General features: G+C 59.7%; 1 protein-coding gene across 1 annotated transcript; it reads right to left on the minus strand.

The window, feature by feature from the left end:
* Window positions 1–546: 546 nt before the first annotated feature.
* ARPC1B (actin related protein 2/3 complex subunit 1B) lies at window positions 547–13,178 on the minus strand. Its single transcript, XM_055562003.1, has 10 exons — window positions 13,080–13,178; window positions 6,750–6,826; window positions 5,920–6,024; window positions 5,266–5,488; window positions 4,215–4,322; window positions 3,202–3,408; window positions 3,041–3,116; window positions 1,969–2,174; window positions 1,155–1,245; window positions 547–852 (listed from the first exon to the last, which is right to left on the minus strand). The coding sequence occupies exons 2-10, from the start codon at window positions 6,811–6,813 to the stop codon at window positions 814–816; spliced, it is 1,119 nt and encodes a 372-aa protein (XP_055417978.1). The 5' UTR covers window positions 6,814–6,826; window positions 13,080–13,178; the 3' UTR covers window positions 547–813.
* Between the last annotated feature and the right edge of the window lie 410 nt (window positions 13,179–13,588).

Below are 13,588 nucleotides of genomic sequence, written 5' to 3' on the forward strand. Positions count from 1 at the left end.
ACACAGGCACATGGGGAACCATATAGCCTGAACTGTCTCCTGGGGACTTAGGATTTTTATTTCCTGATTTAAAAAATCCGTGGGTCTCCTCCAACTCCAGAGGTTATCCTGAGAACAGAGAGGCCCCAGGACAGTGGGAGAGAAGCCACCTTTAGGTACCATTTTTCCTGTAAATGTGGGCCTAGTTCACCATTAGAAGATCTATTGATGTAACGCATTACCTAGACTAAAAACCATGTGATTAAAAAAACCCAGTAAAATAGGTCCTAAAAAAATGAGCAGTTATTAGAAAACAACCGCAAACATCAAATAGAGAAACAGTAATTTCCTTTAAAGCCCAGAACCAGCCCAGAGTGTACAGTCACCAGTCTTGGCATCTGACTGCTGAGTGAGTGACGCAAGACGGCCGGTCCTGGCAGCTCCCAGGCTGGACTGCAGCGGGAAGCAACCACGGGGGAGCCGCCTCTTGTGTGAGGATCAGCTGTGCTGGCAAACCAGTGCCCTGCCCAGACTGACCCCTCCTCCAGACACACAAGCCAGCGTGTCTACAGTTGCGTTTTTATTACCTTCATGTTCTCAAGCAGTTCATGACCATGAGTGCTTTGAGAACAGTTTTTACAATTAAAGCATTTCTTCAAGAAAAAAACAATCGTTCCTTCCAGAGCCAAGAAGCAGCCTCCCATCCCTCCCCTCCTGTGGGAGCAGCCCCAGTGGGGACCCCACCCGGTACCCTAGAAACTCAGCAAAGCGGCCCTCAGCCTCCCTGACCCGCTTCTTCAGCAGCTGGGCCAAGGGCAGCACACTGCTCGCAGGTCATACGATCTTGAGGTCCTTTAGGGCGGACTCCAGGCTCTGGGAGGAGACAAGCAGGACAGACAGGCTGGTTCTCAGCTGTCCTGCAGACACCCCACCACCACCCGCAGGGACCTAGCGCCGGACACAGAACCTGGCCTTTGGGGTCAGGCGATCTGGGTTTGAATCCCAGCTCTGAAGGAAGGTGCTGCAGAGGGTGCCAAGGGGTCCTCACTCCACTGAGGGGCCCTTCTGCAGGGACGAAGGGCTGGAGTGTCCAGGTGGCTGCCAGGGAGAAGGTGGGGGGTAGGGGGCCCGCCCTGGGGACCTGGGGGGAGGCAGGGGCGGAGGGCAGGCCTCACCTTCACGTCCCAGATGCTCATGCCGCCGTCCATGCCAGTGGTGCAAAACTGCGAGCACTTGGCCTTTCCCCCACTGAGCACCGAGATCTGGCTGCAAAGAGGAGGAGGAGGGCTTTACAGATCCCACCCTGCCCTCCAGGAGCCCCCCGACTGCTGGGGGAGCCCGCTTCTGTGAGGTGTGTTGGCCCAGCTGGGAAGGATCACAGAGGACTGGGCTCCCGAGTCTGCTCTAGGGGCAAGCAGCAGCCTGTGTGCAAGGGACACAGGGCGGCGTGGGCAGGGGACGTGCACCCAGGGAGTCAGTGACAACACGATGTTGTTGATGAGAAGCAGCCAAAGGTGGGGCTGGGAGGAGGCAGGGCTAGTTCCAGAGAGCCTTGGAAGGCAGGCAAAGCGGTCTGGTCTATAGACATGGGACCCGGCGGCCACAGGAGGGCTTAACAGACAAGGGTCAAGGCCTGGCCGTGCTCTCTCATCTGCCACGGGGCGGACACCCACGGCTGGCAGGATTCAGGGTCTCTCGCTCCGATCTCACCTAGCTCCTCGAGGAGACCGCTGCCACTCTCTCCATTCCGCGCCTCCCCGCCAGGTTCTACCCCCAGAGCCGTTGAGGCTCAGGCCCCTCCCGCTAGGAGTCCGTGGGTCGCTGCCCGGCCACCCCCCAGACCCGCACACCCGGCCCTGCGACGGTCCCACACCGTCCCGGGGCCGCAGAGGGAAGCTGCCTGCTCGCCCACCGCCTGATACTAGTCCCGCCGCTGGAAGAGACGGACCCGCCTTCCTAAGTGGACCCGCCCCCGGGCCCCGCCCGCACCTGACGCTGTTCTTGTGCAGCGAGTCCAGGCCGGCGCCCGCCGCCGCGCTGCCCTCAGAGCTCGCCTTCTTGTCGAGGTTCTGGAAGCGCTCGCGGGCCGTGAGGCCGCGCTGCGAGCTCTGCTTGGGCACGTCCAGCCGCCCACCGAAGCTCAGCTTCCCCGCGGCGCTGTCGTAGGTGAAGAGCACCGGGAAACAGTCGTGGCCCTGCGGCGAGGGGCAGGGCGGGATGCCACTGGAGCGCTGGCCAGGGCAGGCGCAGCGCCCCCATTTTCCTCTAGGGGACCCCCAGGCCCTGGGGGAGGTGCAAGGCTAAGGCACCCCTGGCCAGCAATCCAGGGGGAGCCGGAGGCAGGGCGTGGGTGTAGCGCCAGGCAACAGATGCCTGCTCAGGGACCCCGGGTATAGTAACAGGGGCCAGATGTTGGGGCTGAGCACCTAGGAGCGGCCCCCTCCGCCCACAAGGCCAGCATCCGGTTGAGAAAGCTGGTCTGGGACTCCCCTGGGAGGCCAGCAGCCCCCCTCCATCCAGTCACATGTGCTCTGGGGGGGACACGGGGACCCTTCCCTAGGCAAAGTGGGCCTGAAGAGAGACTTGACAGAGCTGGGCAGGAGGGACGGAGGAAGAGTGGCACCTTTCTGGACACACGGTAGGACCCCCACCCGCCCCTGCCCACCACAAACACCCATTCTTTGAGTGCGGTGTGGCCCTGTCATTTCCACTGGCCAATAAAATGTAAAAGCAGGAAGGTCTGGCCCAGGGCATAGCTCCCCACTTCCCCTGTCTCCACATGGGAGACAGAGCCCCCCTCCCAGCACCCAGACCGAACGAAGTGAGCAAGAAGCAAACATTTCCCGTGTTAGGCCACTGCAGCCGGTGCCACTGGGGATTTTTGTTGCCACCCCAGTGTCACCCCACCTATTCCGCGTATAGATACAGATGGACGGATGGATGGATGGGAGGGAGGGAGGCAGGACAGGCATGAGCAGGGACAAATTGAGGGCTGCCTGGGCATCTTGGGGCCACTGGGAGACCTGCTGTCACCAGCCCCTCTCCCGGGCCCCCTCCTTACCGCCGCCACCAGACTGTTCTCCGTGATGAAGGTGACGGCCAGCAGCGGCAGCGTTTCAGAGGCCAGAGTCGCGACGCTGAGAGAGAGAGCGCAATGTCAGCCACGCCGGCTCCTGGTTCTTGGTGCCGGGGCGCACCCCTACTCGGGTGACCCGTACTCACGCCATCTTCTTGTCAGCATCAGCCAGGCACACGGTGCTGTCGTGGCTGACCCAGGCCACACGACTGCCATTGGCCGAGAAGCAGACGCCGTGCACCCAGCCGCAGCTACTGCTGGACTCGAACATCAGCTCCCCGAATGGCATCTTGGAGCCCCACGGGGTCGGTGCTGGCCGCTCCTCCACCTCCTTGATGTAGGCTGAGAAGATCCTGCCGGGAGAGGCAGAAAAGGGGATGGATGGGATCTGAGAGGGACCCGAGAAGGACCCCATACTGCCCCGCTCTCCCAAACTGGCCTGTTGAGGCCAGAGCACCTAGTTGAGTTTGTGGGTACCCGGGCTGGCTTTTCACGACCTGCGCCTTCACGCTTGGAGAAGTCTGGGCCTCAGTGCTCACTTGTGCAATGGAGTGGGGCCAGGAGGTCTCCCAGCTCCAAGTCCTGGGAGCTCTCAGGACCATATCCGCTCCGTGCCCGGGGCCTCTGGTGCCTGCTGTAGCCTCACGGCCCAGGGGCGATTCAGAAACGCAGGCCATCTTGCCCGGAGCTGGGAGCCAGAGGCCTTGGGAGACTCAGGGGTGCTGGGCCCAAAGTGAGAAACAGCCAATGGCAGTTGGAGTCTCTGTGTTCCAGGTCCTAAGATGACGAGGCAGAGACCGTCCCAGCCTCAGTCATTTATATCTCAGTGTGAATAAAAACACCCACTCTTTTTCCCTCACATGGTAATCAGGAAGCTAAAGGAGTAGGAGGTTCTAATGAGGACAGGAGGGCCTAGAAACGAGATCCTGCTGACATTAAAAAGTGGCAAAGGTGTATGTCCTTCTAAGACTCCCCATAGGCCAGACAGAGGACCCAGGAACAATCCTTCAAAGAGCAAAACCTCACAGAAGCTGGACTGAGGCCCAGGTCACCCGCTGGCAGCAGAGCTGGTCTGGAAGGTGGGGCTCTTGGGACAGGGCTCCCCCCACCCTCCGACCCCCGACGAATCCTGTGTTGACGGCGGGGCCCCTGCCCTCACCGGCATTTGAAGTCACAGGAGCCAGCGGCCAGGAGCACGTTGTTGGGGTGCCAGTCCAGGCTGAGGACGGTGGAACGGATGGGCTTCTTGATGTGCTTGCACACCCACCTGGACACGGCGGCGGTCACACAGGTTTCGGGGGAGAGAGGGACAGACAGGTGAGCGCCCTCGGACCTCAGCGCCTCGGGCTCCAGGCTCCCACTGGGCCCTGCAGACCGCAGAGGTCCCAGGAGGAAAGGGCCCAGGCCAGCTGGGTCCCTCCCTGGATGGGAGCACTTTCAACCTCGCAACTACCCTGGGGCTGCCAGGTTAAGGAGAAGTCTGCTCACTGGTCAGGGTGGGACCTGAACTCGAGTCTCTCGGACCCCAGTCCGAGCTCCCACCCAGCCTCTGCCTCAGCAACCCCGGGGAGAAGGTCGTGACGTGGCTGGAACGCATGAGTGGGCCCTGGAGTGTGACGGCTGGTGCTGTGGGCAGGTGATTTGCCTCAGGGCTTTGCTGGAAAGTGGGGATGGCAGCAAGGCTTCCCTCATAGCTCAGCCAGTAAAGAATCTGCCTGCAGTGCGGGAGACCTGGGTTCAATTCCTGGATTGGGAAGAGCCCCTGGAGAAGGAAATGGCAACCCACTCCAGTATTCTTGCCTGGAGAATCCCCTGGATAGAGGAGCCAGGCAGGCTACAGTCCACGGGGTCGCAAGAGTTGGACACGACTGAGCGACTAAACCACCACCACCACGGATGGTAGCAGACGCCCAGTCCGGAGGGCAGCAAGGTCACTGCGTACGTGTGCATGGCTTAGTGTGATGCCTGCAGAAGCGGCCCTGGTGTGGCTTGTACCCTTATTACTAGAGGGGGGCCGGGGGAGGGCCAGGCACTGTGCAGAGAGCCCCTCGCCTCACTGCCAAGGGCCGGAAAGGACACCCTTCTCGGGTCCTGTGAACAGGGTCCTGACTCCCCACCCAGTGGCTTTGTGGGACCCTCCTATCCCACCACCTGTTGGTCTGAAGCCCCAGGTCCCTCCAAACCCACTCTGACCCCGCCCGGGCACCCACCAGTCATTTTCCTGCTCAAAATAGCAGATGGAGATGACACGGGAGCCACTGCCCACAGCGAACTTTTTCTCATTGGGGGCCCAGCGCACACAGCGAGCGGCGCGATTGATGCGCAGGATGACAAGCGTGGGCTTCCACGTGCGGCCCTTCAGCGTCCACACGTAGGCGTTGCGGTCTGTGCCGCAGGTCACGATGCGGTTACTCTCCGGGGCCCAGTCAATGCCTGTGGGGTGGGAGGAAGGACTAGGCTGAGGCCATCCAAGCAGAGGTGGCTCGACAGTATCCACAGAGGAGGGGCTTCGAGGTCACAATCAGGATTGAATCAGGGGGTGCTGCTAGAGTTCACTGGGGGTGTTACAGCTCTCTAAGCTATCAGTAAACACACCGGAAGGCCAAGCCAAGAGACAAAAATAGAAATGGGTCCCTGGTAATGCTGATGTGCTGGATCAAGCCTTTCCTGAAGCCCTCAAACTTCTGTGTTTTTCAGTAACATGAACCCATCCATGTAACTGCTTTATAACTTAAGCCAGTCTGAATCAGGGTTCTGTTATCAATGCTTGCAACCCAAACTCTCCTACCTAAGAGTAGGTGGACGGCCTGGCTCTGCCCTGCCCTGCCCTCGTTCAGGAGGGTGATCCCAGCAGCCCAACTCACCTGTCACCTGCCCGTTGTGCTCCTTGAGTTCGTGCACCTGGACCCACTTGTTCCCGCTCTTCTCATAGATGTGCACCTCGTGGTTGTTGGGGCAGATGGCAATCTCTGCAGGAGAGACGGGCGGACGTGCTCAGACTCCCCTTCCCTGCCACGAGTCCCCCTCTTCACGGGCCACCTGGGCAATACCTTGTCCTTCATTACTGGCCTCTCCTCTGCCTCAGGTCCCGCTGGACGGCCCCCTCCTTGGGACACCTCCCCAGGGCTTGGCCACTCCTTACCTGTGCCCACTACCCCCAACATCCCTAAGGCAGTCTTGCAGCTCTCCCTGCCTCCCCCCCCACCCCCAGCTCTGCCCCCTGGGGATACTAGGCTCCAGCCACGGTTTCTGGGCTGTTCCTGATGACCCTTGGGGCCGCTGCACCCGCCCTGGCCTTTGCACGCTGACTTCCTTCACCTCCTTTGCGTGCTGACTTTCCTCACTTCCTTCGGGTCTCCGTGCAAATGTCACCTCCCCTGAAAGGCCTCACGGGCCACCCTTTCGAAGCCAGGCCCCCGCTCCATCGCTTTCCCCTTGCCCTGCTTGTTCCCTTGGAGCTCATTTCACTGCAGGCCACATTTCCCACCCCCAAGCCCTCACGAGCAGAGGACAGGCCACCTGCCCTGTGCCCACAGTAGTGCCCAGCACAGGCGGGGCTGCCCTCTGGCCTCTGACCCTCAAGGCCCACTCGCCTGGCTGCCCTGCTTGGGGTCCCTTCTCTCCTGACACTCAGGATCTCAGGGTCAGGGGTGAAGCAGGGGTGCAGCTGGCACAGGGAGCCTCGGGGACTCACGGGTGCGGTCCTTGTTCCAGGCGTGGCAGCTGATGGGCTCCACCAGGAAGCTGTGATATGCCATGGCTGCTTGGCTCCTGTGCCCAAGACAGGGAGGGAATGCAGGTCAGCACCCCTTCTGGCCTCGGGGGAGGGTGTCATCACCTGTGCCTCAGTTTCCCTGTGGGTGGAGCGCCGTCCCCCTCCAGGAGCACGCCGGGCCTGCTGGCCTTCGCGTGTGCTCTTTTCCCTCTGCAGGGAAGGTCAAGCCTGATGGTCCTGGGAGGCCAGTTCCACGTGCTAACCCTCTCCATGCTGCCAAACGCTCCCCCCATTCTGTCCAGCAAACTCCTACTCATCTGGAAAGACCCAAAGTGGACATTCTTGAACCCCTTCCCTCCCCGCCTCAGCCTCCCAGAGTCACAGGGAGCCCTGGGTGGAGCCCAGCCACGCTGCTTGCCAGCTGTGTGACCCTGGCACATCACTCGCCCTCTCTGAACCTCGGTTTCCACATCTGCAAAATGGAAATAGGAATCCTGCCCTCCCCCGCTTCCCCGGAGATTTAAGAGGGTGAAATAAGACAACACATCACGCCTGGCACATAGTAGGTGTTCATGAAACGGCAGCTCTTGGTCTAGAATGGATGTGCTGGCCCTCAGCGTGCTTCACCTGTGTAGGGTGGGCCTCCCAGCAGGGGCTAATCCTGGACACACGCACCTCAGGCCTTCGCATAGGCTGTTCCTTCAGCCTTCAAAGCTCTTACCCCAGATGCCCACATGGCTCCCACCCTCCCCACTGCCATTCAAGTCTGGGTCCAAGGCTGCTTTCTGAGCCAGGCTGCCACCCGCCCCAGCCCCAGACTCTCCCAGTTCAGTTCAGTTGCTCAGTTGTGTCCAACTCTTTGTGACCCCATGGACTGCAGCACACCAGGCCTTCCTGTCCTTCACCAACTCCCGGAGCCTACTCAAACTCATGTTCATCGTGTCAGAGATGCCATCCAACCATCTCATCCTCTGCTGTCCCCTTATCCTCCCGCTGTCAATCTTTCCCAATGAGTCAGCTCTTCACATCAGGTGGCCAAAGTATTGGAGTTTCAGCTTCAGCATCAGTCCTTCCAATAAATATTCAGGACTGATTTCCTTGAGGATGGACTGGTTGGATCTCCTTGCAGTCCCAGGGACTCTCAAGTCCCTCGTTTTCCCCTCAGATAACCCTACTGAGCACAGGTTGCATTGTCCTCCTTTATTCTGCGGTGTCTTTTTCCCCTGCTGGAATGTAACTCGCTTGATGGAGACATGTACTTCTGGCCATCTTGTTCACACTGCAATCCCCGGCGCCCAAATGCTTGGCACATATAAGTGCTCGATAAATATTTGATGAACACAGTTGTTTACTGCCATTAGCGTCCAGCCTGAGTAAGTTATTTTTTTAAATGTTAAAAAAAAAAAGGCCAAGCAACATTTCCTGAGCGCTCTGCATTCACCAGCTCTAAGCCCTCCTGTATTTTCGACTTGAACCCCAGATGACGGCTGTGGAGGCGGTGGTTTGGGGGGGAGGCCACCTGCCCAGACCTGCAGCACCCCCCCCATGTCTGGGTGTCCCCAGGCCTTCAGCCACCTCCCCCATCTGACCGGGAGGTTTGTGGCCCAAGGCTGGGCCCTGGGAAGGCCACTTCTCAGCCCAGGCCTGAGCCCTGATGGCCCTGGCTGCTGGGGTGCTGCTGGAACCCTGGGGTCTCTCTCTGCCCCCAGCAGGGGTCTCAGCCAAGACCCCTGAGGGAGGACCAGCGCTGAGTTGGGGCCTATCGAGCTGCGGTGTCACCCACTGTGCTGCTGGGGACTCTGGTGCTCAGCGACCACAAATCCCACTTTAATTTATAGCAGGAAGTCCTGCAAATGTCCCAAGGCAGCAGCGGCCAGGCACGCACAGGTGCACAGACAGGACTGGGCAGGGCCCGCCTGGTCCCTCAGCCCCAGACCCAGTGGGTCCTCGGGCAGCCTTTGCTAAGAAAGAAAGTGGACACTCACAGCCAGGCTTGAGGCCACACACGTTCGTGCGTGGTTAGCCTTGCACACACCATGACTGCTCCCACACACACATGCGTGCTCAGCCTTGCACACACAAACACGAACACGCAGCTCCCAGGGCGGCTGCCTCCCCAGCCTCTGTCTCCTTATAAGGCCTCTTTTGTGTAAAGTAAAGACCCCGGAAGTGGCGCCTGGGAGCCACAGGCCTAGGTCAGCGGGCCAGACGGAGTTTCCCCAGTGCTTCCGCTGCATCCGGGCTGGGCAGGCAGGGGGTCATCCATGTCTACACCGCAGATGCCAAGATGCAGGGTGGGTGCACCAGGCCTGTCCGCTAAGCTGTGCTTATCTGCCCCACTTTCCCCTAGGTCACCAGTGGTGGTGGTGGGGGGTGGGGGTACAAGGTCAGACGCCCACTTTCAAACGCCAGCCAGGTTCTTCTTGGCCCCTGACTCCAGGGGAGGCTGACCATCCCCGAGCCCTTCACCCTAGGTGGCCCAGAAGGAAAGAAGCCTCATGGCTGCAGCCCCAGGCGTCCTGGGGACTCAGAGCAGAACCTGACTTCCTGGTTCTGTCCCAGTCCTGCTGTGTGGCCGGGTACCTCTGCCCTTGTGGGCTCTTGGTGACAGTGTCCAGCCCTGTGGGCCGGACTCATAACAGTCTAGTGACATTTCAGGGTTTCAGGCTATGAAGATGGAGAGGTTGGGTCTGCAGAGGACAGAAAACACAGCTGAGAGGACTCGGGGAGCCCTGGCCATTTGTTTCCTGGGACCCAAAATTTCTCAATGTGAGAGGGAGGTACGGTAGCACAGTGGGACAGGCAGGTTCAGAGCACACCTATCAGCCAATCACACTTCAGTATAAATTCAGATAGGAATACTCCCTAGTCTACTAACCCACACCTTAAAGCAGGGAGGGGGTGCAGTTGAAAGGAGTGGGAGAGAGGAAGACAGACGTGTTTCCCCTTTTTCATAACTTCTGCAAAGCAGCTGAAGCCAGCAGGGCCTCCCAACCCCCACATGTTACAATTGAGGAAGTGGGAGCCCAGGGAGGGGTGTGGTTTCTCCAGCCACTGTAGCCTTGGGGCTCAGCCTCCTGGCTCCTGGATCAGGGGATCATTCTGTGTGATCAGACCCAGGAAAGCAGCCTTCACACCAGGCCACCCAGCCATAGGAACTGTGCCTTCATCATTCCCAGGGAAATCTCCGCCCTGCCAAGGGGCTGGGGGTGGGTGCCACTGCTCGCCAGTCACCCCACTGAGGAAAGTGCCCTGGGGGCTGCTCTGCCCAAGGATGTGGACAAGGCAATGCTGCAGTGCTGCCTTCTGGTGGGGACTAAGGCAGGACGAGGCCATGGCCCCGGGGACACTTACCCACTTATCCCTGTGACCCTGCCTCTGAGCCAGCTCTGTGGACCCACTTGCTTGTCAAGGACAAAGAGAGAGGAGAGGACCCTGGGGATGGCATTGCAACTGGGACCCCATGACTAGTGCTCTGTGTCCCCATCACCCTGGAAACAGTGAGTCTGGGGGAGCACGGCCAAACCCCAACAGACTCCCCCTACTCCACCCCTACCCCACTGGCTCCAAGCTGCCCGCTACCAACCTGGAGCCAGGATCTTTCTGTGCTCCAGGTAGCACTTCCCCCGTGTCTGGCATATGGTGGTGCTCAGGATGAATGGATGGGGGAATCACCCAGGGCTGGAGTTTGAGGGTACAGGGAAGGGACAGCAGCCTGATGGCTGGAGGAGCTTTGGGTATCCAGGCAGGGGGTGCCAAGGACCACATACCAGGGTGGGGACATACACTCCATGGGCGCAGGGGTATTTGTTTTGTTTGTAAGTGCTTCCCCAGTACCAATTAGAGTGCCCAGCACATAGTAGGTGCTCAGCAAATATTCCTTGACTGTGATTGCATGAATGAATCACATCTATCTTAGTTCATTCCTTGCAGACCAGCCCTATTATTTCACTGGTATATATATGCAACTTGTAAATATTTACTGGGGAGTATGTGCTCAAGGCTTTTTCCTGATAGGGTCCATGATCAGAAAAGCTCGGGGATCTTTCATTTAAAAGGTCCTCTGTGAGGATTTGGGGAGAATACAGCTCCCTTCCAAAGCAAAGCAAACCAGGTGAAGCTCCCAGCTGCTCAGCCAAGGGTCTCAAGCCCCACATCTCTTCCCTACACACTGGGTTCACATTCTGACTCTCTCGATACTGACTGGGTGCTCTCTGCCAATGCTTCCCCTACATCTCTATCCAGAAAAGGCTGGGGCTGGATGAGGCACTGGGTGTAGGTTCCATCTTGCTTCCAGAGAAGCTTTGCCAGCCCGGCCTTTTCTGCATCCAGAGGTTTGGCTGCATTTGAGGCTGAACTAGGCAGGAGCTGCCTGGAGCAAAGAACTCTGCTCTGCAGACACTCAGGGAAGTCCCCACCCAGCTCAGCCACCCGAGGGAGCTGCCAGCAAGCCATTTTGCACTGGTGCTGAGCTGTTACTCAACTTCCTGTTGTGTGTGGAACAACCCTAGTCACCCCAACAGACCAACCAATCCCTCCTCCCCAACTCCACTGCTGAGGTCTTACAAGCCAGGCAAAGTCAAGTCAAGCAAGACAAGTGAAAATCATCCTAAGGCACCATAAAGCTTTAGCTAAAAGAATACAGACCAAATAAAACCCCCAAACACATGAAACTCAATGCTGGCAAGACTGTGGAGAAATTCTCATTTGTTGCTGATTTGTTAAGTCTCTCTGAAGAGCAGTGTGGTAACATCCGATTCCAACCAACCAGGTGGAAACAAACGGAACAAAATAACATTAACAGGAACTTAAAAATTGTTAACATTTTTTTGTGGCATAAATTCATTTCAATGCTAAAAAACACAGCCACTGCCTTTTTTTTTTTTTTAAAGCAAGCATGTTCATAGTAACTCTCTTTATAATGGTGACAAGACAGAAAAATGCAGATGACTACAAACATGGAAAGAGAAACAGCGAACACGTTGGGATAAGACGTATGTGGATTACATACACATACATAACTAATTTACTTGGCTTCTTTAAATGCCCAGAATTCACCCAGGGCTTTGACGTACATTCTCTTGTATGCCCTAAGAGAAGCCCAAGAACTCTTATAGTGTTTGTTACTTCATGTTGTAGAGTAGGAAATGGATGCAGACAAAAACCAAACTGTGCCAAGTCACCCAGCGCCTAAAATGGCACAGTGTGGGATTCTGACCCTAAATCTCAGAGGTGATAAGCATATAGGCAGGCCTTATAATAAAAGCAAGGACAATAACAGCGCACATTTAGCCCGTGTGTGTGTCTGGCACGCTGCCAAGTGTCTTACACACATGATCACATGTAAGCCTCCCAGCTTGAAAGTTCCTCATTTTTCAGGTAAGTAAAGTTGTGGCCCAGGGCGGTTAGGCGGCTTGCTAAGGTCAGTGGCCAGTGAAGGAAGACCCTGGCGCTCTTAGCAGCTTCTTGTCTGGAAGACCTTGCCAGCCCAGGGTGCTCTTAACCACCGGGTAGCAGTGGCCGCCAGGCGGGAGGGGTTCCCGGGACAGCCCAGATGAAACGGAGAGCCCTCCAGCTCTGCGACTGCACCGGGCCCGCTAAGGCTGCTTCATGCCAGTAAACCTCTGTGTCACCGTCGCCGCCCCGAGGTCCCGGCCCTGCCCCAGTCCTGGCCGCGGCCCCTGGGCCACCGGAGAGAGAGGGGCCGCTCGGAACGCGCCGGTCCAGAGCCCGCGAGCTCAGGAGGTCCGCCTTCCGGACCCGGGCAACCCCCCACCGGATCGGACCCCTTCGACCTGGCCCCGGGGTCGGGGGCGGGCTGGGGGCCGGGAGAGAAGGAGGGAGAGGGGAGGGGCGAGGCGGGCGGGGGCGCCAGCTCATTTCCCCGCTGGAGGAACCCGGAAGGCTGAAGGATGGAGGGGAAGTGACTGGGCGTGGGGGCCCTCCGGCTGGAAATAACGGGGGCCACCGACGGCCGGGCAGAGTCAGGGGTGGGGGGACGGGAGAGAGGGGAGGCCGAGAGGGCCGGGCGCGGAGGTGGACGCGCGGCCCCGCGCGCCCCGAAGGCACGGAGTGCGGGGAGCGCTGCGGCGCCCTCGCCCGGAGGAGGTCGCCCGCCCGCCAGCACCCCGCGCCCCGAGCGCGCCCGCTCACGTCCAGGGGGGCCCTCAGTGCCCCTTCTCGTCCCTGGGCTCCCCGCGGCCCCCCATCTCCTGGCGACCCCCCGCAACGCCCTCCCCACCTGCACGCGCCCCCTCCCCGCCCTCCCCTCGATCCCGCCCTTCCGGGCCGCCCCCGCGTCCCCCTCACCTCGGGGCGCCGCGGCCGCGGACTCTGGGCAGTCGACGCGCCGAACCGGCTCTGGGCGCCGCGCTGCGCGGCCACTTCCTCGTGGGCGGGGGGCGGGGCCTCCGGGCTCAGCCCCGCGGGGACGGGGCGGGGCCGGGCGGCGGGCCGGGAGCCCCGGGCCTGCCCTCCCTCCCGGCCTGAGGCCGCGCCTACCCGGGCCGCCCGGAAGGCATGCTGTACTCTCCGCGTGTCTGGCGGGGAGACGGAGCTTCGGCGAGGGGCGTAAGTCTCTGTCAGCCTCGGGCCCCCTCCCAGCGGGGACCAGACCTCCGTCCGGGAGCGGATGCCGCGGGTCGCCTCAAGTGCGGGGCGTGTGGGCAATCAGGGGCAGTCCGGGCCGCCGGCCCGCCGCCGGGGTCCTCACGTCAAAACGGGGGCGCCGCCCTCGGCTGGTCCAGCCCCTTCCCAGGGCCCACTTCCTGACCCTCTTTCCACCGCAGACCGCTTCCCGTCCTTAAGTTACAGCGGAC

The sequence above is a fragment of the Bubalus kerabau genome, chromosome 23, assembly GCF_029407905.1.
Source record: "Bubalus kerabau isolate K-KA32 ecotype Philippines breed swamp buffalo chromosome 23, PCC_UOA_SB_1v2, whole genome shotgun sequence".
NCBI lineage: Eukaryota > Metazoa > Chordata > Mammalia > Artiodactyla > Bovidae > Bubalus > Bubalus kerabau.